Source organism: Saimiri boliviensis, chromosome 11 (assembly GCF_048565385.1).
Source record: "Saimiri boliviensis isolate mSaiBol1 chromosome 11, mSaiBol1.pri, whole genome shotgun sequence".
Lineage (NCBI taxonomy): Eukaryota > Metazoa > Chordata > Mammalia > Primates > Cebidae > Saimiri > Saimiri boliviensis.
Genome location: NC_133459.1, coordinates 75926671 through 75954546, shown reverse-complemented (window position 1 = coordinate 75954546; position 27876 = coordinate 75926671). Strand labels below are relative to the sequence as shown.

The following is a 27876-nucleotide window of genomic DNA, read 5'->3' as shown; positions in this document are numbered from 1 at the left end:
CCTTACATCATTTTCAGAATTTGGGCCAGGTGATTAAGGGAGTGATTTGTTTCAAATCCTACAAATCCTTTAAATCCTTAAAGTGTTTGAAATTAGACTTTAGGCCATTTGTATCAAATTTAATATTAGCAGCAAACTTGCTTTTTCCTTTCATTATGAACTATTTTTAATTGCCCTATTTTACTCAACAGGCTATGAAAATAAGAACGGATTTTTAGATGTTTATCTTTAAATGCGTCTTTCCTACCTCCCTAGGTAGATCTTAAGCTGCTCTTTTTTCATCCAGGCACCTTTGCCACAGCAGGGGCTTAACAAAGAGTGGGGAATGATTTAACCCTTAGAAGATACCCCTCCTCCTGCAGGGATATGGAGTTTTTCCTGCTGACCTGCTTCCTCTGTGGGCTGTTTAAAGGTCTGCCCATTTTTCCTCACAGCCTCCAGCAAAAGGCAGAGCTGGCATTCTCCCAGCTCCCCAAGGCCAGCTCCTTCCCTCTGTTCTTCCCTTCTCTGAGAAATTCCTTTCTTCCACTGAGATTTGCTTATTCATTCAATGAACACTTACTGGCCTTCAGCAATATACCAGACTGTGTGCTGGGCCACAGAGGGAAAGTAAAGGCTCCAAGTGCCCAGAAGTCACTGCCCTGGGTTTCCTTCACATACCTCATCATATCTCATTTTCAAAATGCTTTTTGCTCTATCGGGTCTTTTCATGGCCATTTGCCTCCGATCGGTCCTTCTATTCTCCCAGAACCCAGGCATTTGACTCAGGATCTTCCTCTGGATCCCCCAAAACTGACAACACCCTGGGTGACTTGGCATTCATAAGGACAGACTTGGCCTCCCTAAGGACAGCCTTGGCCTCATGGGTTCCTTAAGTGTCTGCTCCGACAGACCACCCCCATGACCAACCCTGGACGTGGTCATGCAACAAGTTCTGGGATCCCACTCTGTGAAACAGCTTCAAAACTGTTCACCTGTCTCCTTTTTCCTTCGAACACACAGGAACCTCAACAGCATTCACATATAGACTCTAGAAGGGCCCAGTACCTTACCCTTGCCCTCAGGAGCTCACAGGCGTCAGTTACCTGTTCCACCTCCCCTCTGCCCACAGGAGGGCTTTGTCCCCCATGCTTCTACTGCCCCCTGTTGTGGGCCTGCTGCTTCCATTCGGAATACGCACCACCACCACCCCACCCCTGTGGTTTTCTTCCTCCATCCTTCTTGCCCCTCATTGTCACTTTTCCTTCTGGTGTTTTCATTCAAACACTGACCTGTATATAGATAAAGTCAGTCAAAGGGCAAAACCCTTGTTTTTCTCAAACTAAAACGAATCATTTCTTAATTCATTAATGGAGCAAAGACTTCCGTTCCTTTGGTATATCAGGTCCTATTCTAGGAGATGGGGATGCAATCGTGAGCAAGACACGTGAGCAAAGAAGCTAGACAGTAGACAAAATTAAACAAAGATATAAAGAGCCCAAGGGCGTTTAATGCTGATATGGTTTGGCTGTGCCCACCCCCACCCCCCACCCCGCCCCCACAAATCTCATCTTGAATTGTAGCTCCCATAATCCCCACATGTTGTGGGAGGGACCTAATGGGAGGTAACTGAATCCAAGGGGCAGGTTTCTCCTGTGTCGTTGTTCTCACAATAGTGAATAAGTCTCATGAGATCTGATGGTTTCACAAAGGGCAGATCCTCTACACACACTCTCCTGCCTGTTGCCATGTAAGATGTGCCTTTGCACCTCCTTCACCTTCCACCATGACTGTGAGGCCTCCCCAGCCATGTGGAACTGTGAGTCCATCAAACCCCTTTTTCTTTATAAATTACCCAGGCTCAGGTTATGTCTTTATTAGCAGTGTGAGCTAATACAATTGCTTTGACAGAAATTAAAGGCATGGAAGCGTGGGCAGTGGGAGGGGTGGAGGAAGTTGCTATTTATACAGGATGCCTTTGAGATAGATAATGTGTGGGCAGAAACCTGATGATGGCAAAGGAGCAAGGCATGCAGATAAATGGGCAAAACATTCAGGCAGAGACAACAGCAGTATCGAGAGCCTGAGATGGGGATACACCTGCAGTGTCTGAGGACAGCAAGGAGACCAGCATGACTGAAGCAGAGCAAGCCAGGGCAGAGGGGTGGGAAATGAGAACAGAGAAGAAATACAGAGCTCGGTCATGTTGGTCATTCTGAGGACTTTAGTTTTTATTCTGAGTGCCATGGGGAGCCACCGGAGGATTGTGAACAGAAAAGTCACATAATTTCTCTTAAAAATTTTAAGGATCACTCTGAGGGCTGTGCTGAGCACAGGTGGAAAGAAGGCAAGGGTGAACACAGGAGGACTAAACAGAAGGTGATTGCAATATCCAGGATAAGATGATGGTGCCTTGGGCCATGGGGGTGGGGGGCAGGGGCAGTGAGAAGCCACTGGACCCCAGTATATTGTGGAGGGTAGGTCTACTAGGATTTGCTGATAGAAGCGACATGGGACATGAATGGAAAGAGTCAAAGATGACTACAAGGTGTTTTACATGATAAGAGGAGTTTATGAATCTAATCTTTCATTATCAAAATCTCCTACAGGTGGCTCTGACACTTTTTCTTGGCTCTCAGGGAGCTTTAGTTGACTTAAGTTTTTGTTGTTGTTGTTGTTTTGGTTTTTGGTTTTTGGTTTTGAGATGGAGTTTCGCTCTTGTTACCCAGGCTGGAGTGCAATGGCGCGATCTCGGCTCACCGCAACCTCCGCCTCCTGGGTTCAGGCAATTCTCCTGCCTCAGCCTCCTGAGTAGCTGGGATTACAGGCACGTGCCACCATGCCCAGCTAATTTTTTGTATTTTTTGTAGAGACGGGGTTTCACCATGTTGACCAGGACGGTCTCGATCTCTTGACCTCGTGATCCACCCACCTCGGCCTCCCAAAGTGCTGAGATTACAGGCTTGAGCTACCACGCCCGGCCAACTTAAGTTTTTTATATAGTCCAGCTGTCTACAGAGTCTAGAAACATCATCTACAGGTAGCTGAGAATTTCTACATGTCACAATCTCTTCTGATGTACTTAATTTCTATATTTCCTTTCTAAATACCTTCGGTAATTTCCAGATTGTTTAAACAGACAATGAATTCAAAGTCCAAGTTTTGATTAGAATGAATGGAATTTTATCTAACTTTGTGATTTTATCTTTTTTTCCTGTTCCAATATTCACATGTATCTCAACAATTCCAAGCAGAACAGAAAGTAAATGAACATAATATACCACTTCCTCCAAGGTAGCAGGACCTTTTGATCTCAGGCGAAGTGTTCCCCTTCCACAACCAATGTTTTCTTCTGATGACTTTCCAGCCTTTGATCTTGGCTGTATTTCTACAAATACACAATGAACAGGGAAACATACATATTACACAGAAAGAATACCAACAGATTACTGTGAAAGCTAATGTAGTTTCTATCACAAAACGAAATACAATTGTTATAGAAATTTGATAAAAGGTAGGCCTTCTTATAGAATTCACCAAAACAAAATAGATTTACTTGGCATCCATTATTCTTATAGGAGGGTCTATGAGAGAGTTCTAACTCCAGGAAAAGGGAATATGTGAAATGTACAGATGGGAAAGACAAAGTTACAAGGAAGAAAAAAATAAAACAGTGGGCTTTATAAAAAAGAGTAAAGAGGGGTAAGTGATTTCATCAAGGTCACAAAAAAAAGAAAAAAATCACGTCTTGAAAGAAGAGAGGTTTCTTCTCCTAATGGACCAATAAAAAAGAAGAAACCAAAAAAAAAAAAAATCAAAGAAAAAAAGAGAGAAGAGAGGGACAAGAGCACTAGCCTGTGCTTGATGCTTTATGTTTAAAAATCCCAATTAATACTCATACCAACCTATGAGACAGGTGATCGCCTTCATTGTACCAATAAGGGAAAGGAAGTCAGTAAGAAATGGGGCTGGGATTCAAAACCAGGTCTTGCAGGTACAGACCAGATTTCAAAGTCCATATGCTTTCCCGAACAATGCTCCAGCCTACACCTCTTGGAAGCACAAGGGGTAACATCAGAGTTGACATAGAAATAGGATGCAAAAGAAAAAGAGCCTGCGAGCAGGTTCCAAGGAAGGAATTCCCCGCAGACAGCAAGGACAAGAGCAGCGAGCAGGAGCCCACAGAAAGCCACTACTTTTCTTACGCTTGGTTCTTCTGTTGTGTCTTATTCTGTATTTGCAGCACACTAAGAGTAACCACCAAACATGTTACCAAGCAGTAACACAAAATGAGTGAAAGGGAAGGGTGATGAAAGAGGATAATTGGAAAAAATGTGCCCTATCTAGGCCCCACTCCAATAACTTATTGTGCTATGGGAATAAGCCCCGCGAAGCCAGATCATACCCCCCGCTTTTTTTTTTTTTTTTTTTTTTTTTTTTTTTTGGCAAAGAAACTGGATACTCAGGCCAGGGCAGTGGCTCATGCCTGTAATCTCAGCACTTTGAGAGAACAAAACAGGCAGACTGCTTGAGCCCAGGAGTTCAAGATCAACCTGGGCAACAAGGTAAAATTCCATCTCTACTAAAAATATAAAAACTAACCGGGCATGGTGGCACATGCTTGTAGTCCCAGCCACTCAAGAGGCTTAGGTGGAAGGACTGCTCGAGCTCAGGTGGTCAAGGCTGCAGTGAGCCATGACTGTACCACTGCACTCCAGCCTGGACAACGCAATGAGACCCTGAGAAAGAAAAGAAAAAAAGAAAAGAGAGACAGGGAGAAGAAAGGAAAGAAGGGAGGAAGGGAGAGAAGGAGGAAAGAAGAGAGGGAGGGAGGGAGGAAGGAAAGAGAGAAAGAAGGAAGGAGACAGAATAAAAGAAAGAAGAGAGAGAGAAGGAAAGAAAGAGGATACTCAAATTCACAGAAATAAAAAATTTAAAAATAGAAAAAATTAAAATAAAAAAAGAAAGAGAATACTCTTTTGTATGCATCTTTTGTGTGCATCTCCTGATTTTTAAATTTTTTAAGTTTGGGCAATTAAATCAAACTTTTAAAAACAACATATTGGCAAAAACAAAAGAGATCTATGGGCCAGATTCCAACCACAGGACACTAATTTTTTTTTTTTTTTTTTTTTGCATTTTAGATTTTGGGGTAAATGTGAAGAACATGCAAGATTGTTGCATAGGTACACACATGGCAGTGTGATTTGCTGCCTTCCTCCCCTTCACCTATATCTGGCATTTCTCCCCATGCTCTCTCTCCCCACCCCCGTCCCTCCCCCACTTTCCCCCAACAGACCCCAGTGTGTAGTGCTCCCCTCCCTGTGTCCATGTGTTCTCATTGTTCAACACCCGCCTATGAGTGAGAATATACGGTATTTGATTTTCTGCTCTTGCCCAGGACGCTAATTTATAACCTCTGTAAATATTGTGAGCTTCCTGGACTGAGGACTCCGTATGGCAGCAGTTTAGGGGAAGAGGGAGGTGGGAAGGGGATGCTGCACTAAAGCAGGGGTCTCCAAACTCCGGGGATGCAGCCTGGTACCAATCCATGGCCTGTTAGGAACCGGGCCACACAGCATTACCTTACAGCCTGAGCTCCGCCTCCTGCCAGATCAGCCGTGGCATTAGACTCTCACAGTAAACAGACCCTATTGTAAACTGCGCATGCGAGGGATCCAGGTTGTGCGCCACTTGAGAATCCAGCTAACACCTGATGATGGGAGATGGATAAAAACAGTTTTTTCCTGAAACCGTTCTCTCCTACCTGCCCCATCTGTGGAAACATTTCTTAAGTGCGGTGGTCCCCAATCTTTTTGGCACCATGAAACCAGTCCCTGGAGCTGAAAAGGTTGGGGACCATTGCGTTAAAAGAAGGCACTCCAGTGAGCCGCCACAGGACAGGCTGGTGAGCACGCATAGGCAGTGAGGTCTATGCCAAGCTCTCATGACACAGACATCAAGTGGCCTGCATTCTTACTTAGAACCTAGGTGACATGGTTTGGTTCTATGTCCCCACCCAAATCTCATCTCAAACTGTAATCCCCATTATCCCCACATGTAAAAGGAGAGACCAGGTGGGAAGTGATTGGATGGTGGGGGAGGGAGGTTTCCACCATGCCGTTCTCATGACAGTGAATCAGTTCTCATGAAATCTGATGGTTTTGTAAGGCAGTTTTCCCTGCTCTTGCATGCTCTCTTTCACCTGTTGCCATATAAGACATGTCCGCTTCCCCTTCCGCCATGATTGTAAGTTTCCTGAGGCCTCCCCAGCCATGTAGAACTGTGAATCAATTAAACCTCTTTTCGTTATAAATGATTCAGTCTCAGGTATGTCTTTACAGTAATGTGAGAACAGACTAATAAGCCAAGATAATTACTATATTCAGCCAAGTACTGCTTTGCTATTGGGAATCTATGCCAAAGTGATTAAGGATTTTGCAAATTAATTTTGCATATTAATTTTGACCTGTATTCAGGAAAAGAATCACCAAAACTTAAAACATAAGTTTTCATCTGAGAATAAACCGATTAAAAATTATGTAATGAGTACACTAGCCCCACCTAACCAAAAACCTATAAATGGTGGCTGATGAGTTGGAGAACACCCAAATGCTAATCCTGGTGACCAGACATTCACAGGAGACCAAAGCTGTATCAGCAAGCCTGTAGTATTGGCCTTGGTAGTTACAATCTGTCCTGTGTGAGGGGAAAAAAGAACTCTCATGCACTCAGCATAGAGTTTCAAAATGAGTACAGAAAGAAAAAGACTAAGTTGACCTGTCCAGGACAGGATCAGCACTGTCCAGGGTTCTGTACTGCCTAGCAGTGTAAGTGTTCCCAGCCCAGAGTCATGTATATCCCTAAAGCAGTGAAGACAGCCTCGTCTTAATGGTAGTAATCTTAAGACAAGCAACCTCCTTCCCCGACTCTACTGCAATTTCACCAAGCAACCTACTTGGTACAATTTGTCTGCCCATATAAATTTCCTAAAGGGTGGAAAATGAACTTCTCATCTAACACACGTGTTTTGGTTTACCACTGAATATATATTTCTAATTGCAAAATAATATATTGTCATTCTGATTTTTCAAAAAGTGTGTTTTGTAAGTTTGGTGAGCATGATATAGCCCTGAAAAACTGAACAACTCCAAATACATTGAAAAATAAAAGGTTTCTGGGACTTATAAAGCTAAGGACCCAGTCTCTGGAATGTGGGGCATCACAAAGGTTGTATCATTCCTGCCTAAGAAGTCAGCTCTCCTCTCTGCATGATGTTTCTATCTCATCTTGCTCTTACCTGCAGCACTGGTAGCCAGAAGGGAAAATGTATGTAGCATGGAAGAGTCTTCATCAATAAATTTTATTTGATAGAGCAGTTTTAGGTTTATAGCAAAACTGAGCAGAAAGTACAGAAAGTATCCATATGACCCCTATCCCCATTGCACGGGCACAGCCTCTCCCATTATCAACCTCCAGCACCAGAGTAAAACTTCTGCTACAACTTGTAAACCGACATTGACACATCGCAATCACCCAATGTCCGTAGTTTAGAGTTCACGCTTAGTGTTACACATTCTATGGATTTGAATAAATGTATATTATAATATGTATCCACTATTGTAATATTATGCAAAATGGTGTTTCTGCCCTAAAAATCTTCCGAGCTCCTCCTATACATCCCAGATTTTTTTAGTATTTGCCAAGCCATCGTCTCAAAGGTGGCATCTCAAAGCTAACCACTTGGTGGCACCAAAGCAAAAGTTAAATTTTAAATTCTGGCTTGGACCAGGCTCCAGAAGGGCAGTTTTCACCTCCAAGGAAACAGAAGCCATGTTTCTATGAGCCTATGATTCAGGTACATAAATCAATCTGTTTATACACAAGAACAAGCAGGATGGTCCTGTTCACCCACAGGGGGAAAAACAGGTTTCGTGTTTTTGAAATGTTTTGGAGATCACAAATGTTTATAGCCTGGCCTACTTTTGACATGCTGGCCTGTCTAAGCACATCTGGCCAGCCAGGTCAAGCCCTAAATCAGTCAGTTCACATGAACAGATCTGCATGAGGCTTCTCTTGGGGCTGAGTTATGAGAGGGATGCAGTGGATACAGCAGTCACTGCTACCAGCCTGCACCTGCAACTCGCTGATTCACTAGATGTATCAGGGCTCCCAGTTGAGGGTACTGGCCATCCACCTGCCATACATCATTTAGGGCACAGGAGCACACAGCTTGTGGGTGCCTAACCACTCCCACCATGGAGTTGCACATAGCCTAACAGCAGTCAGGTTTGTTCCCAGACCTTTTTGTGGCAATTGTATCTGTTACTCTAATTATGCGCTTTAATTTAAAAGTGCATCAGCTGATGAAGTTACTGCAAAGCAATTCATTAATGCTATGAAAACTAGGTTGACGGCTGACTGCCTTGGAAAGAAAGACTCTGTAAGGGTCAGTTGCAAAAAAAAAAAAAAAAAAAAATGGTGTGGGCAAGATGACTCTAGGAGATTAGAAAAAATATTTTTGGCTGGGTGCAGTGGCTCACGCCTGTAATCTCAACACATTAGCAGGCCAAGGCGGGAGGATCACTTGAGCTCAGGAGTTCAGGACCAGCCTGGGCAATATAGCAAGACCTTGTCTCTACTAGAAATTTTAGGCTGGGTGTTGTGGCTCATGCCTCTAATCCCAGCATTTTGGGAGGCCAGGGTCAGCAGATCACTTGAGCCCAGGAATTCAAGACCGGCCTGGGCAACGTGGTGAAACCCCACCTCTATACAAAATACAAAAAGTAACCAGACAGGGTAGCACGCACCTGCAGTCCTAGCTACCAGGAGGCTGAAGTAAGAGGACTGTTTGAGCCCAGGACATCAAGGCCGCAGTGAGCTGTGATCACACCACTGTACTTTAGTGTGGGTGACAGAGCAAGACCTTGTCTCAAAAAAAAAAAAGAAAGAAAATGTTTTATCAGCCCAGCATGGTGGGACGTGCCTGTAGTCCAAGCTACTCAGGAGACTAAGGTATGAAGATCATTTAAGCCTGGCAGTTTGAGACTGCAATGAACCACAACTGAAATGAAAAAGAAAACATATTTTTAAACAGCCATCATTTTCCATATCTGGTTTTTTTTTTAATGCAATAGAACCCACAGGTATGCATTAAGGTTGTGATTACAGAAGACAGACATCATAGAACTCCAATCTGTGTCCTCCACTCAAAAGGCCTTTTACATTAAGAGTGATAAAAGAATGTACACTTCTATGTTTTAAAACATAGAAATGGGAACTCTCTATACTTACTGTTCAGTTTTGCCATGAACCTAAACATTGTTTTTTAGTTTTTATGCTGGGAGTACAAGAGCAGGTTTCTGACATGCATAGGTTGCTAGTGGTGAAGTCTGGATTTTTCACGTACCCATCAACCAAATAACGAACGTTGTTCATGATTCACATTTATGTTTTAAATTAAAATAAAATGTTTATATACATGTGTATAATTCTTTACAAGAGCCTATTTTAACTGACATTTTCAATAAACAGGCAAACCCCTACTTTCTGCTATTTGGTGATGCTCAGGTAGAGAGATGGAGAAATGGAAAAGGCAGAAAGGTGTCTGTCTTACTCCGAGAAGCTCGTGCCTGGGCCCTAGGGACAGAAGCAGTGCTGACAGAAGATAAAAGCACTGTTGTCAGGAGTAGCACATGCAACATGACTTAGATCCTCAACTGTCGAAGGAGCAGGCAGGGGGAGGCTGGATATTCTCCCCGCTTCCGCACAGAATAAGGCCTTGCTCTAGTTGGCCCGGAGTATGAAGCAGGGCATGGGCAGAGACCATCATTTCAATGTGAAGGGGGCACAGATGGACACTGCTGTACCCAAGTTTCTCAGTGAACAAGAAATAGCCCAAAGATGCCCAGAGGGAAGAATGGGATACTAAAGACACAGAGAAGGTCAACAAGGGTGCCAACAGGACCACACTTCCTTGGAGCATGTGTGAAACCCTTGAGAACATCTGGAAATAGTTGTAAAGGGGGAACATTGTAGTGGGCTGAGGGCCGTGTGAAAAGGAGGTAGGAGACAAAAAAGAATCAGTGGTATTTTGGTGACAAAAAGGAAACAAACCAATCACTTTCAGTTCCAAACTGTGAAATAAAAGTTGTTCTCATATTTCTGATTAGCTCTCTGCTGAAAGTGAAACCCTGTTAAAATTTTCCTGACTTCTCAAAAGCATATTATCTGGCTCTCTTTAAACATCTTACAAGGGCTTTAGTACTGAGGTCTGATTATCGCCACCATCACTGTTTTCAAATGTGGTATCAAGGTGCCTGGAGGTAACGTTCTCGATTGCATTCTGATCACTGATATCTACTGGTTCACTTGTAAGAAAATTAACATTTTGATTCAATCTGTACTGTGATACATAGCATTGTGGTTTAGAGCATGGACTTTGGAATCGGGGTACCTGAGTTAAAATTCCAGCTCCTCTCTTTCCAAGTTGTGTGACCTTGAGGAATTCGTTCTTATCTATAAAATATTTATACCTATTTACAGCATTGTTTTAATTCAAATGACTACTGTACAAAAGATGCTTTGCCCAGTGGCCTGGCTTATGTTAATAGAATGCTCCTGCTAGAATTTACAATTTGCTTCTGCTGGTATGTTTCAACCTGGAGAGAGGGAAATGTGCTCTTCCACTCTCTCCTAAAAAAACAACGTATATAGGTTTTCTCTCTAAAAAATGAAATATGCAAAGTTTCCTCTTAAAATGTTCAGAAAGCTGTCACTTGAAATATCAGAGGCAAAGTTCTCTTCTTCATTCTATTTTATTTCTTCTATAAAACAATATGATTTCTCCCTAAAATTTAGAGCAGGGTGGAAACAACAGATGACGCTCCCATTGCTCCACTCTGAGATCCTCCAGAGTGGATGAGTGTAAGCCCAGCCCCTCACATGACACTAGTAATGGGCTCCTTCCAGTGAGGAAGGGGAAGAAGGGTCCACTGAGGGGCCAGAGAAAAGAGTAAAATTCTTGGACTCTGTGGTCTCTGTCCATCTCTCCACCCCACCCCCAAAATCCCCAATTAGAGTTTTATGATACCTTGTGTACAAGTGACCATTCATATCACCACTCCATCCCAGAAAATTAAACACGCAGCTCCCTCCTCTAAGCACTCATGTAGGTTGAACTCAGTTATCTCGACAAATTCAACAATCAGTTTCTGTACTTTCCATCTCTGAAGTTACAGAGCACCAAGAGAAACATCAAAGGGCGGGCAAGGTGGCAACCCAGCAGCACCCTGCAGGATGTGAGCACCAACAGTCCTCAGCATTGCAGACCCAGAAATGCTTTTTTTTTCAGTGTTCCCAGAGCCGATCTGAATCTTAGGGGTTGATTCACAATAACCAACTTCACAAAGAGCAGATGTCACCAAATCAGTTTATTAATCCATAGGGAGAGATGTTATCAAAGACCCAAGTAGGCTCCCGTGCTTCCTTCTCACAAGCCTGAGACTTCCTGGAGAAAGTGACTTATAAGCAGAGAACCAACGATCACAGGTAAAGTCAGCAAGGCTAGATGGGCAAAGGGGAGGAGAAGAGAGGGGAAGTGTTCTAGGCTATATGGTTCAGCAAGTTCAGAGATTCCAAAGGCAATGAATGGAGAGTTTACGTTTCCAAGTCCCTCCCATTTAGGCAACTCTCAGTTCATTAGTTCTCTATCCCTTCCAGAAATGATTTCCTTGAAGTTTTTTCTTCCCACTGGATACCTGAGAGGTTTAATGTGCTTGTCACCAGAGCAAAGGACTTTGGCATTAAGGACAATTCTCTCAGGACAAGACTACAAACAGGTAGTTCACATCTGCACACAGAACACAGACATATTTGTTGGAGGTGCAGTGTTTTCGGATTTTTTAATTAGTCACAACTCTTTAAATATTGGGTGATTTCTTTAAAAAATTCAAATTTTAGGTTTCTCTTGGAAAATGACACATTTCTGCAAAGCAATAATAATTAGGGTTCTACCTGGGCTCTGAAGCTCTCTGCCCTCATTTTCAGATACCTCTCAAGGTGTAGAGGTTCCCTCTACAGATGGATACCTATCAAGCATATATAATGTCCCTATATTCATCTAGGGACAGTCAAGGTAAATCATTTGGGGTAAGTCAAAGATAGTGTCTTTTTTTTTTTTTTTTTTAGATGGAGTCTCACTCTATTGCCCAAGCTGGAGTGCAGTGGTGTGATCTCATCCCACTGCAACCTCCACCTCCCAGTTTCAAGTGATTCTCCTACGTCAGCCTCCCAAGTAGCTGGAACTACAGGTGTGTGCCAGCACAGCGGCTAATATATATATATATATTACAGGCATGCACCACCGCACCTGGCTGGTAATGCCGTTCACCAAGCATTTACTATATCCTGGGTAACAGTATATAAAATTATTTATATGCTTTTTAAATACTTATAAAACCCTTAAAAGATAGGTATTATTATTATCCTAATTTCATGATTGAGGAAACCAAGACTTGAAAAAGTGAAATGATTTCACCAGGGTCACAGACAACAGGTAAGTTGGCAGAGCTGGAATAAAAGGCCAGGCAGGTCCACCCTAGAAACACTACTTCATTTTGCATTCTACTGAAAGTTATGAGGTGCCATTAGTAAACAATATTCGTTGGTTGTTTCAGTACCCGCTGGTCATTTAAGGATCGTTGCGATTCAGGGGAAGCTGACCACCCCTAGCTTCAGATATGGGACACAAGAATGGGCCAAGCCAACCTGATTCCCTTCATCACAGTGATTGCCTCAGAGGCGCGCATGTGACTAAAGGCCACAATGTCAGAATAAATCTCAGGACTTTTGCTAGAAATTCTGAGACAGTCTCTCTCCTTTTCTGCTCTGCATAAGAAAGCAGATGGTCCCAGCAACTGCTGACCACCATGTTGGAACACAGTGTGGAGCTAACCTTAAAACCATGTCTAAATGATGAAGCAAATACATCAGACAGGACATCAGAGCAGAGAGAAAAGGCAAGAAACTGGGTCCTGGTCACATTGCATGGGCCCCACACAGAGCTTCGCTAATGGCACCATCACTCATGGACAGCTAGTTTGTACGATTCCCATTTCTGCTTAAGCCAGTTTAGTAGTGTTTACCACAGTCTCCAAATGAAAAACACCTCACAGATAAAGAATTCTGTCCAAGTAATGAGGCAACCCATCTGAAAAGAACTTACAGTGCTCAGATAAACACCAACAGCATTGTCCATAAACAGCTCATGTGCTCCCTACCCCACATCCACCCCCAACCTGTGTACACACTCCTCAGGATAACTGACATAAAATCTAGCTTATGTCTCAGAATTTAAGATCTTAACTACACTTCCTTTTTCCATGTGTCCTTCCTCTCTCCAACATTTCTGAAACTTCTTTAGAATAGGCTTTTAAAAAATCACAATTATTAGGGTGCTGAGACAGACCAATAGCAAGGAAAAGGAGGCATATATTGATGCCACCTACATAAAGGTGTCCGTTGTTGTCTATTGGACCAAACAGGCTGCCCACACATAAACAAACCCCACAGCGCACAAACGTGGCTCAAACATCCCATTGATAAGACAGAGCAGGGCATGATGCATATCAGAAGTGCAATCACTGTGCCGGAAATCTTCTTGGTCTTTAGCTAAGGTGTCATTTAAGAAAACCCCAACCCTGTTTTCATAACTCCCTAAAACTGCAGGCAAAAATTAATGTGCATCTCTGGGGAAAAGGTTCACACCTTTAATCCAGAGGAGATTATATATCTATCTCCCTGCTATCCCATCCCCTCGTGTCCCAGCCCCCCACCTGACAGGCCCCAGTGTGTGTTGTTTCCCTCCCTGTGTCCATGTGTTTCTCGTTGTTCAATACCCACTTATGAGTGAGAACATGTGGTGTTTGGTTTTCTGTTCTTGTGTTAGTTTGCTAAGAATGATGGTTTCTAGCTTTATCCATGTCCCTGCAAAGGACACGGCTCATCCTTTTTTATGGCTGCATAGTATTCCATAGTATATATGTGCCACATTTTCTTTATCAAGTCTATCATTAATGGGTATCTGAGTTGGTTCCAAGTCTTTGCTATTGTCAGCAGTGCCACAATAAACATATATGTGCATGTATCTTTATAATAGAATGATTTATAATCCTTTGGGTACATACCCAGTAATGCGATTGCCTGGTCAAACGGTATTTCTAGCTCTAGATCTGTTAAAGGGCACTTAAAGTATTTAACTCAATATTTTTTAAATGAATAATCTTTTTCTTTTTCTTTTTTTTTTTTTTTTTTTTTTTTTTTTGAGATGGAGTTGTACTCTGTCGCCCAGACTGGAGTGCAGTGGTACAACAGCAGCTCACTGCGACCCCCGCCTCCTGGGTTCAAACGATCTTCCTGCCTCAGCCTCCTGAGTAGCTGGAATTACAGGTACCCGCCACTATGCCCAACTAAAGTTTTGTATTTTCAGTAGAGACGAGGTTTCACCATAATGGCCAGGTTGACCTCAGGTGATCCACCCACCTCCCAAAGTGCTGGGATTACCAATGTGAGCCACCATGCTGAGCCTCACAAACATTTTTCAACAGATAAATAGAACTGTTTATCTGCCTAACTTATCTGAAAACATATTCTGACAGTAATTTTGTACATAATTCATTAGATTCATTTTTCTGTAATTAAATGATAATTCCCGTTGTAAAAATACTCTCAGGTAGAATATATATTATTTACATAATTGCCATTTTTCTAATAAATAACATTATAGTCATACTATTTAGTTAGATTAGAAAAGCCACTTACATTTAAGCATCATTTTTTACCCCTTCATCTCACATTGTTATGTTAATTAATAAGCGTTAAAACAGTTGAAAATTATTATCTACCAACCTATTCATGGTGTTATTAATTCTAAATGCTCCTTAAAAAACATTACAATTCTAAGAAATCAATCACTGTTTAGCATGTCTTGAAAAATATAGTTTACAAGTTTTTAATATTACAGATTATAATAATTTCGTTTTTCTCAGATTAAAAACTGAGCATTTGATTAAAAAAATTTAATGAAAGTTTACAACTAAAGTAGAAAGGATCTATAGTTAGGTATCCAGCTGGGTCTCTACCTTGAAAACCAATTCATTGATTACCCTCAGCATTTGTCTAACACACCTGCCACACCCCACAAAAGGGAACTTGGCTTTCTTTATTCATCTCCTCCCATAGTATATTTGTGATAAATGCTAAGCTAAAGTCTAGCTAGATACGAAAAGGCCAGGACAAACTCTACTACCGAATAAGATGATTGACGGCATGCTCTGCCCTGCAAAATTTGTCATTGTGTACACTAACTTTGCCAAAAAAAATACATGAAAGAGAGTACCACCATCGGATAAAATGCAGTACACATGAAACTGAACTTCTCTCCCTGACTGTCCCTGAAACCATTTCTACATCCCAACTGCCTCATTTCCAATTATAGCATCACTGTTACCACAGGCTTCTAGGATAGAAATCTTGGGAGTGACATTTGCTTCTGAACCTTCTCTCCTCTCCCCTTTAGCTAAGTGTCATCGATCTACCGCCTACCCCAATTTTAGCCTTACAATATTACTCAAGCTTTTTTATTTCCTTTGAATTCCCACTGCTGCCCCAAATCCCAGCCCTGATCGTTTCCTCCTGAACTGTTGCAACAGCCTGTTGCATGGTTTCTCCTCTCGTCAAATGTAGCCACATTGTCTCCTGGGCCTAATCTCCAAATATCTGCTTCATCATGTCATCCTTCAGTTTCGGTATCATTTAAATGATTCCCTATTACTCTCTAAAACAAGCTTGGTTTCCCCGCCTAGTCTTCAGAGCGCTTATTAATAGGGTCCTCAGCTGCTTTTGCAGCCTGATTTGCTACAGTCCCCGCGAGGCTAGGCTCCTCCCTGTCCTGAACACTTCTCACAGGAAACCTTTCTCTTGTCTATATGTTTCTTCTCATCCTTCAAGGCCAAGATCAAATCCAATCTTTTCCAGAGATCTTGCTCACCTAGTCCGGCCTACTCAATATTGTTTCCCTTCTCAGAACATCCATTTAGATTTCTGCAGTGGCTTTTAAATTTTACTCCACAATCCTGAATGTGAGAAATGCTGAAGTGAATCTGACTTTGAGCACCACCCCACCCTACCCCCGGCATGGCACAGGTTTGGTGAGAAATTTAGCTCTAATATCCTTATACCATTCTATCAGATGTCCTGTTGCCTTTCATGAAAATAGGACATTGGTCCCTGATACTGGTGGCACCTGCCATAAACCATCTGTCCCATAGCTCTCTTTTCTGAGGAAGTTTCTTTCCAATCTTAACACTTCTCCCAATCCCTATCGCTCTCTAAGCCTTAGGACCCCTCCTAATCATAGCCAAGTCAGCTCTGAGATGAATTTCACTGTTTAAATCTGCACTATAGCATGTATCATGGTCTGCTTTATGTTCTGAAGAGGCAGTAACACATAATGTTCAGAGCACAAGCCTCAACAGCAAACAGGACTGGAATGCTATGCCCATACTTATGCCTGCCACTGGTCAGCCTTAATGAATTAACTGCCCTAACCTCAGTTTACTTAGCTGGAAAACCCTCATAGGAATGGCATAAGGATTATTATATCAGGCTATAATAGCAGTAGTCCTAGTTGCAATGGCTTGCAATTACATAGCACTGTTCTAAGCACTTACATATATTAACTCATTTCATCCTCAAAATATTTTATGGGTAAGTAAACAGGCATCTAGAGGGGTTAAATAACATCCCAAATCACACAGTTTAAAAGCAGCCAAGATAGGAATCAAACCCAAGCAACTGGGCTCACAGTCTATGCTCTTCACCGCTATACTATATTTTATTCAACAAATAATAGCGATTATTGTTAGTAAAATTACTTGATCCTTAATGTATCTGCCTCTTTATGTAAACTGTAAGTCCCCTGAGGACAGCAAGCATGCTGACTCACTGTAACAGCTGTGAGAGAGCTGGCTCTGGAGGCGGACTGAATAGCTTAGAAGTCTGCCTCCCTCGCACACTAGCTATAACCTTGGGCAAACTGCTGTGAGGACTAAAGGATTTCCTATTTAGAAAGCACTTGGAAAAGCAAATGGCAGCTACTGTTATGATGTACTGATATATTTCATGAGTTGATATGAGATGTGATATTGTCATCTGTCTCTCCAGAATCCAAACAGTGCCAGAGTTCTCAACAAATACTTGTTGATCACCAATTCATCCACATTCCTTTTCCTGTCTTATATGAGTTTGTCTTGTTTCTAAAATTACTCCTTAAAGAAAAGGATACACCTTTATAATAATAGTAATAATAATAGATAACTCTTATTGAAGACTTACTATGCACCAGGGACTGCTCTATTCCTTTTTCATGTGTTTAATCGACAGCCCAATATGGTAGACACATCTTCACATTTTGTATGAGGAGACCAGGGCACAGAAAGGTTAAGTAACTTACCCAATGTCACATATCACAAGCCAGTCCCTGGTACAGGCTCACACTTAAGTACTGCAATTTGTTGTCTTTTGTAACTTTTTTCAAAATATATTTCCAAATATATTTTATAGAATTCAGTACATATGAAAAGGTACCAAAAGTATTTATTGATTGACATTTTCCCTAGGTATAGCATGAAAAATAAAAAGTAATTTTTGAACGTTTGAAATGTCTATCTAAAAAGTCATATAAAACTTAAAAGCCACAGTTTATCTCTTAATATCAAATAGGCTTAGCCTTTGAAGTGAGTACATCAGTTAAGCTGAATCACAAAGATGAGGTCCGAGTTTTCCAGCTGTGAATGACTCAAAAGACTGAGACGCACTTCACATACTTAACATCCTATTCGGATGGATACACAGCACAGAAATGAACCTTCTAAAAGAAGACATAACCCAATGATCTGTTACAAAATCTAACCCTAAAACAAAGACCATAAATGCTGTAGGAGGTAAGTTTTTTCTTCCAGTTTTCTTCCTGCTTTCGAAAACTCTTACAGAAATATTTCAGGTCTCCTTCCTCAAACATCTCTCCATAAAGGGCATGCAAGAATCACAAATTGGAAAAATTTGCCAGGATAAATGAAGTCAAGACTCATTTAAGTGAAACCAAATCAAAGCTTCATGGAATTGTTAATTTTTGGCATTTAAAAGACCTTATAGGAAAACAAATCACTTGGACTGGTCTGGGCTTAGAGTCATTTAAATGGAAGAGGGATTTTCATGGCCTTGGGAAAATCTAGGTTTACAGGGCAAACTGCAGGGTTGAGCTCATTGTAAAGACATGTTCCTTTTCATTGGCAAAAGGAGAAAGGAAGTGAGCCATGCCCTAAAAAATACCACTACAGACATTCCAGCCGATACTTGATAAGAACTGGGAATGCTGCCATCAACTCATGGCTGGAAGAAGGAAAATTTGGATCAGTAGCAGCTGACCAGGAGAAACCATGTTAAGTATGGGAAAGATTTCCCATTCAACTACAAACTTCCAACAAGGGAGTCATTTAAGCCAGTAGCTTTCAAATGGGTTTTTTTTTGGTTTTTTTTTTTTTTGGTTTTTTTTTTTTGAGACAGAGTTTCGCTCTTGTTACCCAGGCTGGAGTGCAATGGCGTGATCTAGGCTCACCGCAACCTCCGCCTCCTGGGTTCAGGCGATTCTCCTGCCTCAGCCTCCTGAGTAGCTGGGATTACAGGCACGCGCCACCATGCCCAGCTAATGTTTTTTATTTTTAGTAGAGACGGGGTTTCACCATGTTGACCAGGATGGTCTCGATCTCTCGACCTCGTGATCCACCCGCCTCGGCCTCCCAAAGTGCTGGGATTACAGGCTTGAGCCACCGGGCTCGGCCTGTTTTTTGTGTGTGTGTGTGTGTGTGTGACCCACAGTGAGAAATGCATACATTTATTTTATATCATGACCCATAAATATACGCAAAGATAATATTAACTGAAACAAACATATTTGTAACAGAAACAAAACTTACAATGTACAAAGCACGGTATTTTCAATTCTATTCTACTTTGTGTTCTAAACACACTGGTTCAAACCTACTGGTTGAAAAACAGTCATTTAAATTCTGACCAGCACAGGAGATTCTGAGGGTACATTTTCCAATGGCCTTTATTCCTCCCTCAGAGGCCCACAGCCAACTTGGGAAAGTGCAATGGTGCATCTGCTCTTGGGACAAGGGACTTGGTCTTGAGTACTTGGATAAAGGCCACCCAGAAGGTCATCTCCTCCATGTCTGGCCATTCCTCAGTGTCATTTCCTCCTTCTCCTTCTGCCCCTTAAATGCTGGTGTTCCCCTCACCATTCTGATTTTAATCTTTTTAATCACTCTGAGTGATTGAATCTACTTCCATGGCTTCTGCTACCAATCAAAGAAAATTACTCATGAATCTTATTCTCTAGGCCCCAATTCTCAATGTTCATCTACCTCTTGTACATTTCTTTTTTTTCTTTCTTTCTTTTTTTTTTTTTTTTTTTTTTTTTTTTTGACAGTCTCACTCTGTCACCCAGGCTGGAGCACACTGGCATGATCTCGGCTCACTGCAACCTCCACCTCCCAGATTCAGGTGACTCTCCTGCCTCAGCTGCCCGAGTAACTGGGACTACAGGTGCGTGACCACCATTTCTGGCTAATTTTTGTATTTTTAGTAGAGATGGGCTTTCACTATGTTGGCCAAGCTGGTCTCAAACTCCTGACCTCAAGTGATCCACCCTCCTCAGCCTCCCAAAGTGCTGGGACTACAGGCGTGAACCACTGCACCCAGCCCTCTTGTACATGTCTAACTGAATTGTCCCACAGATTTCAAACTCATCTAGTCCAAAATTGTATTTATAATTTCTTTCCTATCTCCTCACCCAAATCTATTTCCTTGCCAGCTTTCCTCATATCAAATAATGGCACCATACTCCCTCCCCAAAGCCACAAATCTGAGGTCATGATTTGCAGTCTCTCTTTCCTTTACTCCTACAGCCAACAGGTTACCAATTCAATCTTATTATTCAGTGGTATGCAGGTAAACATTTAACAATCAGCTCTCTACGCTAAAAAAAAAAAATAAAATAAAAAGCCCTGACGTGCAGGACTCACCTATTTCTCTTTTATAAATATCCCATTATAGCCAATTTAAAACAATCAACTTGATATCAGTGAAGGAGGAGTTGGGAAGAGATGCGTATAAACGGCTTCAGCACACTCCCATCTATCCCCCAAACCATTTCTTCTCTTCATGCCTACAGGCACTGCCTTAATTCACCTCTTTCACACTGAACAAGTGATAGCTATTATTGTTAATAGAACCTTTATGATCTCCTGAGCTTATCTCACATCCCTTTATCTGTCAGTCTCCAAAATATCTTCGTAAAATTAAAGACACACCACGTTACCCCTTTGCCCCTCCATTGGTTCTCCATTGCCCGATCTTTATCTTCACATATAAAGCCCTTGATATATTTGTTCCTACTGACTCTTGAGCTTCGTGTCCTGTGACACCAACACCTATAGCCTCTAACCAGAAACACTGGCAAACATGGTATTCCAAAATATATGATGCTATTCTGTACCTCTGTAACTTTGCTTTTTCTGTTCCCACTTCCCCAACTCATCCACTGAGTAAGAACTATTCATCCTTTCGGACTCAACTCAAATTCCTTTCTTTAGAAAGCTTTTCCTGAACTTCTTAAGCAGACTTGATGTCTCCCACCTTTATATAACCAGTATATTTTAGCACCTCTAATAGCCTTTATTGAATTTATTAATCTTTTCACATCCATCTCTTCTCACTATACATGAATTCCTAGATCTGGATCTTATTCATGCATGTACCAAGCAGGTAGTATGGTGATGTATACAGTAGACTTTCAATAAATGGTGACTATTATTGTCTATGGCAACTAATGCCCTAAGACAAGCATATACTAATTGCTCAACAAATGTCTGAACGGAAACATGTACATGTGTTCTTGCTATCTTCCCAAGACCAGAGGAATGCTAAAATACTTGTACCTTCTAGATTATTAGGAAGCCCAAGATCTACTTCCATAGTCAAAGAACTGGTACCATAATTTGTTTCCTATTATCCTCTATAATTTCCTAGTGCTGCCATAACAAAATATCACAGACTAGGTGGCTTAAACAAGAGAAATTACTTTTCTCAGAGTTCGGGAGGCTAGAAGTTCAGGATCAAGGTTTCTCTCGGGTTGGTTTCTTCTGAGGCCTCCCCCCTTGACTTACAGATAGATAGTTATCTTCATGTTCAAATGGCATCCTCCCTGTGTTTGTGTCTAAATTTCCTCTTCTAATAAGTACAGCAGTCATATGTGTGTACCACCCTACTGACCTCATTTTAACCTAGTTACCCAAAGGCCCTATCTACAAATCTGGTTGGATTCTAAGGTACTGAAGATTAGGATTTCAACATGTGAATTTTGAAGGACACAATTCAGCCCTAACAGCCTCCTGCTAGACTATTAGCTCCTCAACAGGCAGGAACCGTAGCTTAGTCTTCCTCTTTAGTATTTTCTATGCCACACAGAGTACCTGAAACACAGAAGAATCTCCATAATTTGTGAGATACATAATTAAAGAGCTTCCTAGAAGTACAGTCAAAATTAGTAGATTATGGTCCCCTCCAAATCTGGTGGCCAGCACCAAGAAAAATGTGACTTTACTCTTTCTCTGAAAAAAAAGTTGGATGCTGTCATCATCTCTAGATAGTCCACTGCAAAACAGCTAAGTATGTGGCACCCAACTCAGAGCAGAAAAATAAAATCATTAAGGCCAAACACCCACAACCATTGACAATACCCTTCTCCCTCCAAATCCATTCCAATACTGCCAGACTGACAGATACCATACATGGCTATAGCCAGATTCAAAATCAAAAGAAAATCGACACTGCTGTGCCTGAAGAACAAGATACAACAGCCTAGGAGAAATAGCAAAATGGGCATCTGTTACTTTTTTCCAACCTATAAAGAAACTTCTCCCTTCCTGTTATGTATGATTTTGGTAGGTCTATCACACAGCCAGCCTTCTCCATTATCAAGATGGGTACAAAACCTACTTAGTTCCTCCACCTCTCCCAGGAGTTTGAATCCTGAGTGAAGTGATGTGAAAATAGAAAACAATTGCCGAGAGTCAATTCAGCCAGTGCCATGAAGGGTTCCTCATACACATATCCCTGAAACAGCCTTGGTTCCTGACCTTGTCAAGGCTTGATTGTCTATTTCTGGGATCTACATGGTAGTGTCCAACAAATGCCTTTTCCTCAAACTAGATAGTATTACGTAGCTCTCCATCAAAGAATCCTGACACATACAATGGCCCCTGGAAGCGGAGTATAGCTAGTGGTGGACCTAAAATATTGAAATGAGGGCAGGCAGTAAGGATTTCCCTGCCCACTACAAAGAAGCAGTGCTTGCAGTCTGTGTCACGCCATTGCAAACTACGCTACTTCCTCTTGTGTTCTGGGACACAGTCCGCATGCCTCTCCAGGCTAAGTCTTCAGGGAAGTTGGTAGGAAAATGTCAACATACTGGTACATGTAGTCATTTCTGACAGCTTTTGTTACAATCCTAGAAGTGACTTAGCTATAGCCAATGTAGTCTATCTCAATGCAGAGGAAACTCTCCCTCACTAAAACTGGCCCTTCTCCTGGTGGAAATCCAAGAGAACAGACAGTTAGATAATCATGAAGGACTATGCAATTTGTATTATTGGCCCTGAGTCAATAATAATGTTAGAAAATATAGGAAAAAAAAAAAGGAAGGAAACACAGCAAAAGATAAGATTAGGACCAAGAGAATTGGGGGAAGCCTGATTCCCCAAGTACCCCCTAATATATACTCCCTCTCTGGCAAAGAGCTAAGTGCTGGGATGAAGCCAGAGGATGAGGAACAAACTAGCTTTGTCTTCAAAAGCAATAAGCAGAAAAATTAAGGGTTGGACATAGGCAGAGCAGCCAGGCTTACTTTTAAGAAAGAGTACCCCCAAGCTAGGGCCCAGAGTCAAGAATCAATCCACAGCACAGAAAATGCATATAAAGACCAGCAGCTTGAGTTAAACTTCCACAGAAACCTTGGAAAATAAAAACTTATTCCTCCAAAGTCAATCTCTGGGTGTCCTAACCAACAGCACTACCAGAATTCAGGACAGTCAAATAATATGTCTCTATTAGGAAAATCCTACCCAGGGTGCTTCGCAAATATTTCCGTTGATTTCATGAGGCAACAGAAAGCCAGTTCAATAGTAGTTAGGTACATAAGGCAGTGAAGGATACTGAATCTACATTTGTCTATGACATTGAAGGGAAGATCTAATCATGGAACAATAACAGCTAAATACAATGATCTTTGTAACATTTAAGACTATCACCAACCTAGCATCCAAGTAAAGGTATATCAACAACTTTCTACAAAGACACAGGGACCAAAAGAATTAGATGCAGACAATGGGGAAAAAAACAGAGAAAAATTAACTGGAAACAGATTATGTTGCAGAAATACAGAAAAAAAATAGATTTCTTGAGTTGTGCTAATAGAATGGCTTTAATTTACAAAGAGTCTAAATCAAAGAATATTTATTTATTTATTTAGATAGAGTTTGGCTCTTGTTGCCCAGTCTGGAGTGCAATGGCGTGATCTCAGCTCACCACAACCTCCACCTCCCGGGCTCAAGCAATTCTCCTGCCTCAGCCTCCCGAGTACCTGGGATTACAATCATGTGCCACCATGCCTAGCTAATTTGGTATTTTTAGTACAGATGAGGATACTCCATATTGGTCTCAAACTCTTGACCTCAGGTGATCTGCCCACCTGGGAGGATATTTATCTTAAACCATCTACACCCTGTCAATTTATTTCACCATGCTATCTGGGTAGTTAGGTTACCAAAAGAAGCCATCTTGAAAGGAGCTACTGGATAGAAACCTGAGTGCTGCTTTCCTTCCTCTGTGAGAAGTGAGCTCAGATGCTGCAATGTACCAAGCAGAATCAGAGTATCCACAGAGGTAGTTCCTAGAGTACTTCCTCTGGGAGGTACTGGTATAAGGCATCTTTTTCTTACTCTTTCTGGAAAACTGTCTCCCACAGGTAATATAACCTATACTATATTTCTGTTAAATGGCACAGAATCATGTAGAAGCAAAAGAAAAAAAAATTCTAATTCCATATGTGTAGGACCTGTCACTTACTTGCTAAGAGAAAGAAAACCTAATTCCCCAGATCCACTGCATCCTTCCATTATTTCCAGTAACTGCCCTGAGAAAATAGCATTTGAGACAAACTAGAAGGAATATTTATGTTCTGGGAACAAAGGAAAGAACACAGGGTGCGTGGGGTCACGATGAGTAACAGCAAGCCTGAGATGATTCTGCTAAAGATATTTTAACACTCATGAATGCTAGGCCTTGGTTTGGCTTATTAAAATAGTGCTGGGTGGTAAAGAGAGAAGCTGGCATATTTTTCTGTAGATGAGATAGCCCTGGGGAATTGAACGACAGTTGGAATACAGCTGCCATGGCTAAAACCAAGCAAGTACAGATGTCACCCCCAAAGTGGAAATAATTTCATACCATCCCACACTGCCAAATTCAAAATGCCAATGGAGGAAATGTATTGGGGAAGGGGGTCATTAACATAGACTAGATAACTATTTTAAATACCATTCTGTGTATAACTAACATTTCTGCTGCTGAGATCCATGAGCAACAGTTATTATGGTTTAAAGAGCTCAATCAAAAATCTTACTGCTCAGCAAAATGAAAACAATACAAAGTGCTATTCTCAGAGATTGGAACAGGCACATCAAATTCAGTCACTAGACATTAGACTTTGTAATGCCAAATGTTTGGAAAATGTCCTTTTAGAAGGCAACAATTTTCTCTTTTTTCTTCCTTCAATAGTTGTTTTCCTTGTAAGTAGTGCTACCATCTTCTATGTTCTTAACTCATAGGTTAGGTAAGAAGACACTAAAAGCACGGAGCACCACATCAAAGTACTCATTTCCCCTAGAAAGATAACCCAGGGAAAGGGAACATTTCACACACACACACACCGACCCTTGACTTACCAAATGCCTTCTTAGGTTCTATTAACGTCATGGTAAAGAGTTCTTCTTTTTTTAATTCCTTTAACTTCTTAGCAACATCATAGTGACGCCACCCAACAATATTTTCTCCATTTATGGATTCAATATGATCCCCAACACAGATTGTTTTAACTGAGTCAATAACACCACCATCTTTAATTCTCTGAAAGAAAATTAATAACATAATATAAAACAGAACTGTGTAATGAACACACCAATCTCATCTGATCTGGAAGCTAAGCGGGGTTCGGCCTAGTTAGTAGTTGGATGGGAGACTGCCTGGGAATACCAGGTGCTGTAGGTTTAAAAAAAAAGTGTGTAACAATACTTTTTATGCTTTTGAGACATTATATACAATGTATTGACACAACAATGCAGTCTGATGCTCAGTTAGAGACAGAAGACCGAGCAACCAAGAACAACCATCTTACCTCCAACCATTCCTCATCTTCCTTATCATTCAGAATTCAGCTCACTCATAGTCACCACATCCTCTGCAAAGCTTTCCTGACATTCCCCAACCCACTCGCCAAAGAAAGGGTAAGGTGCCACTCTCATATGCTTCTACAGTACTTTTGGCTGTATATGCTGAACTCTAAAGTAAGCACTGTGCATTCATTATTTCATTTAATTCTAACAACCTTTATGAGATTCTCATGTCACAGGTCAGGAAGATTAAAGCTTCAGAAGATCAAGTAACTTGCCAGATTCAACATACCACAGTGCGATTGTTCATTTACTTCTCACTCCCCATTACTAAACTAATATCCTCGAGGACAGAGATGGTCTTTTTCACTACCACATGTCTGTGCCTAGCACAATATCTGCAAAGAAAAGTCCCTTCATAAATGATTACTGAATTGTTTCAGTTGTGGCCCATCATATAAGAATAGAGCTTGAGCTTTTTCAATTGGCTGCATTTAGTTACAAATGCAAAGACACAAAGAATAATACCATCTCAGCTAAGATGGCTGATACCCAATAAAAGACAAGTATGGTTATTTTGAGAGCCAGTAAGGGTGATTTTATGCTACTGTTTTTCATTTTTGTATTTTAGCTGAAGACAATGTAGGACCCCAAGGAGAAACTTCAAGTTGGTCTTTCTTAAATCTGTCTTACTTCTCTACGATACATCTAAAGGATAGTCTCAAAATGAGATCTAAGATTCCCAAGATGGTATCAAGAATTTCTGAAAGGATTTTAAGAGCAGGAGCTCCAGAAAACTCTTCCAGAATTGCAGAAAACAACCCTGAAGACGATGTACAAGTTCTTCTACGATGATGAGGAATGGCGCAAAACAAAGCCATAATCTGTCTCAAAAGTCCCAAATCCTTCATAGGAATGAAAGCAATATTAGGAGTGGCTGCTATTGTGTAATAAAGGCTGGGTATTCTCCACGCTTGCTAGGTGGAAGTATAACATCTTCTGAATCAGCTGGGTGATTGATCATTGTGTCCAAGAGCTAAGAGAAAACTGATCTCATCTATCTCCAGCACCTCCATCACATTGTCATCAGGAACAAGAATAACTTAGGAAGATTAGGCATTTTTAATGTTTAAGTTGCATTATTAGAAACCAAAACTCATAATACATTTCTTTTTTATCCCAAATTTTAAGAATACTGCTATCATTCATTCTAATAGTGACTGTTAACATGCTATATGCAAATGTCACAATAATGCCAATTGAAACAGAGCTCACTGTCATTGCAAATAAACTATAAAGCAAAGAAACCGGAAGTTTCATGATCTACCTGACATTGTTTTATTAGAAACCCATATTAACCTTATATCACTAATGGAAACAATGGGAGCCACTCAGTAACTAGTTTCTAAACTGTTACAGAAAAATAAAGAAGATTAAAGAAAAGACTAGAGTCTAAAAAAGAAAAAAATTATTAAATATTGATATACAGCCATTCTTAAGTCATCAAAGAATTCCAACAATCTATATTTAACTTTAATTTTTTTCTTAGTTTTTATTCTAATTCATCTCTTGATACATGGTAATTTTTTTTCCTTTGGTCAACTACATAATACAAATTTCAGAGTCTCGCCACACAGTATTTTTAGTTTCAGATTTAGAGTTACCATTTTATTTAAAATAAGAATTATGTAAAAATTAAAGACTTTGAAGACCCATCTGAATCTCATCAGCGAATTAAAGGTCAGAGAAACAGAAATTTAGGGTTGCTGAGGCCCATGAGTCGCCTCAGCAACCGGAAGAGTGCCCAGACAGAGGGAGGAAAGCCAGTTACCAGAAGTCAGAGCAGGCAGCAGGGTGAGAATCCAGGTAGCAAGAGAAAAGTCACAGCACATGTCACTATCAGAGGCAGCAGATAAGAATCTGGAATGAAGACACAGGAAAATCAATATAGGAAACTTGAAGACGAGCCAGATACAGAAGCAAAGTTGGAAACAAGGATTATCTATTTTATGGGTTACCTGAGTCTTAGCCTCCAACGTGGGCAGGATAAAGAACACGGCAGCAATGAAGACAAGTTTCTGAAAGCGAATGTGCTTTGATAATCATACAATAACTTGATAGAGATTAATAACACTGCTAAAAGTACTACTCAGATGCAAAGGAGTAAGAGGGGAAAAAAGAAAGGCATGAATGCTATACTTATATTTACTTGGTTACTTATACTATTCTCTATAACACTTAGAAACTTTCACCTGCCTTTGGAGCTTGATGCTGCAAAAGGCAGAGATTTATTTATTTATTTATTAATAAGGTAAGATTTACATTA

General features: G+C 41.1%; 1 protein-coding gene across 2 annotated transcripts in view; it reads right to left on the bottom strand.

Moving 5' to 3' along the window:
- Positions 1–27876, bottom strand: part of GIPC2 (GIPC PDZ domain containing family member 2) — an 84510-nt gene that overhangs the window by 15750 nt on the left and 40884 nt on the right. For both annotated transcript variants that reach the window (XM_074381055.1, XM_003921388.4), the window contains exons 3-4: positions 25107–25287; positions 3261–3367 (exon numbers count right to left, since the gene is read on the bottom strand). In XM_074381055.1, the coding sequence (XP_074237156.1) occupies positions 3261–3367; positions 25107–25287 (288 nt within the window). The remainder of the gene's footprint in view (positions 1–3260; positions 3368–25106; positions 25288–27876) is intronic.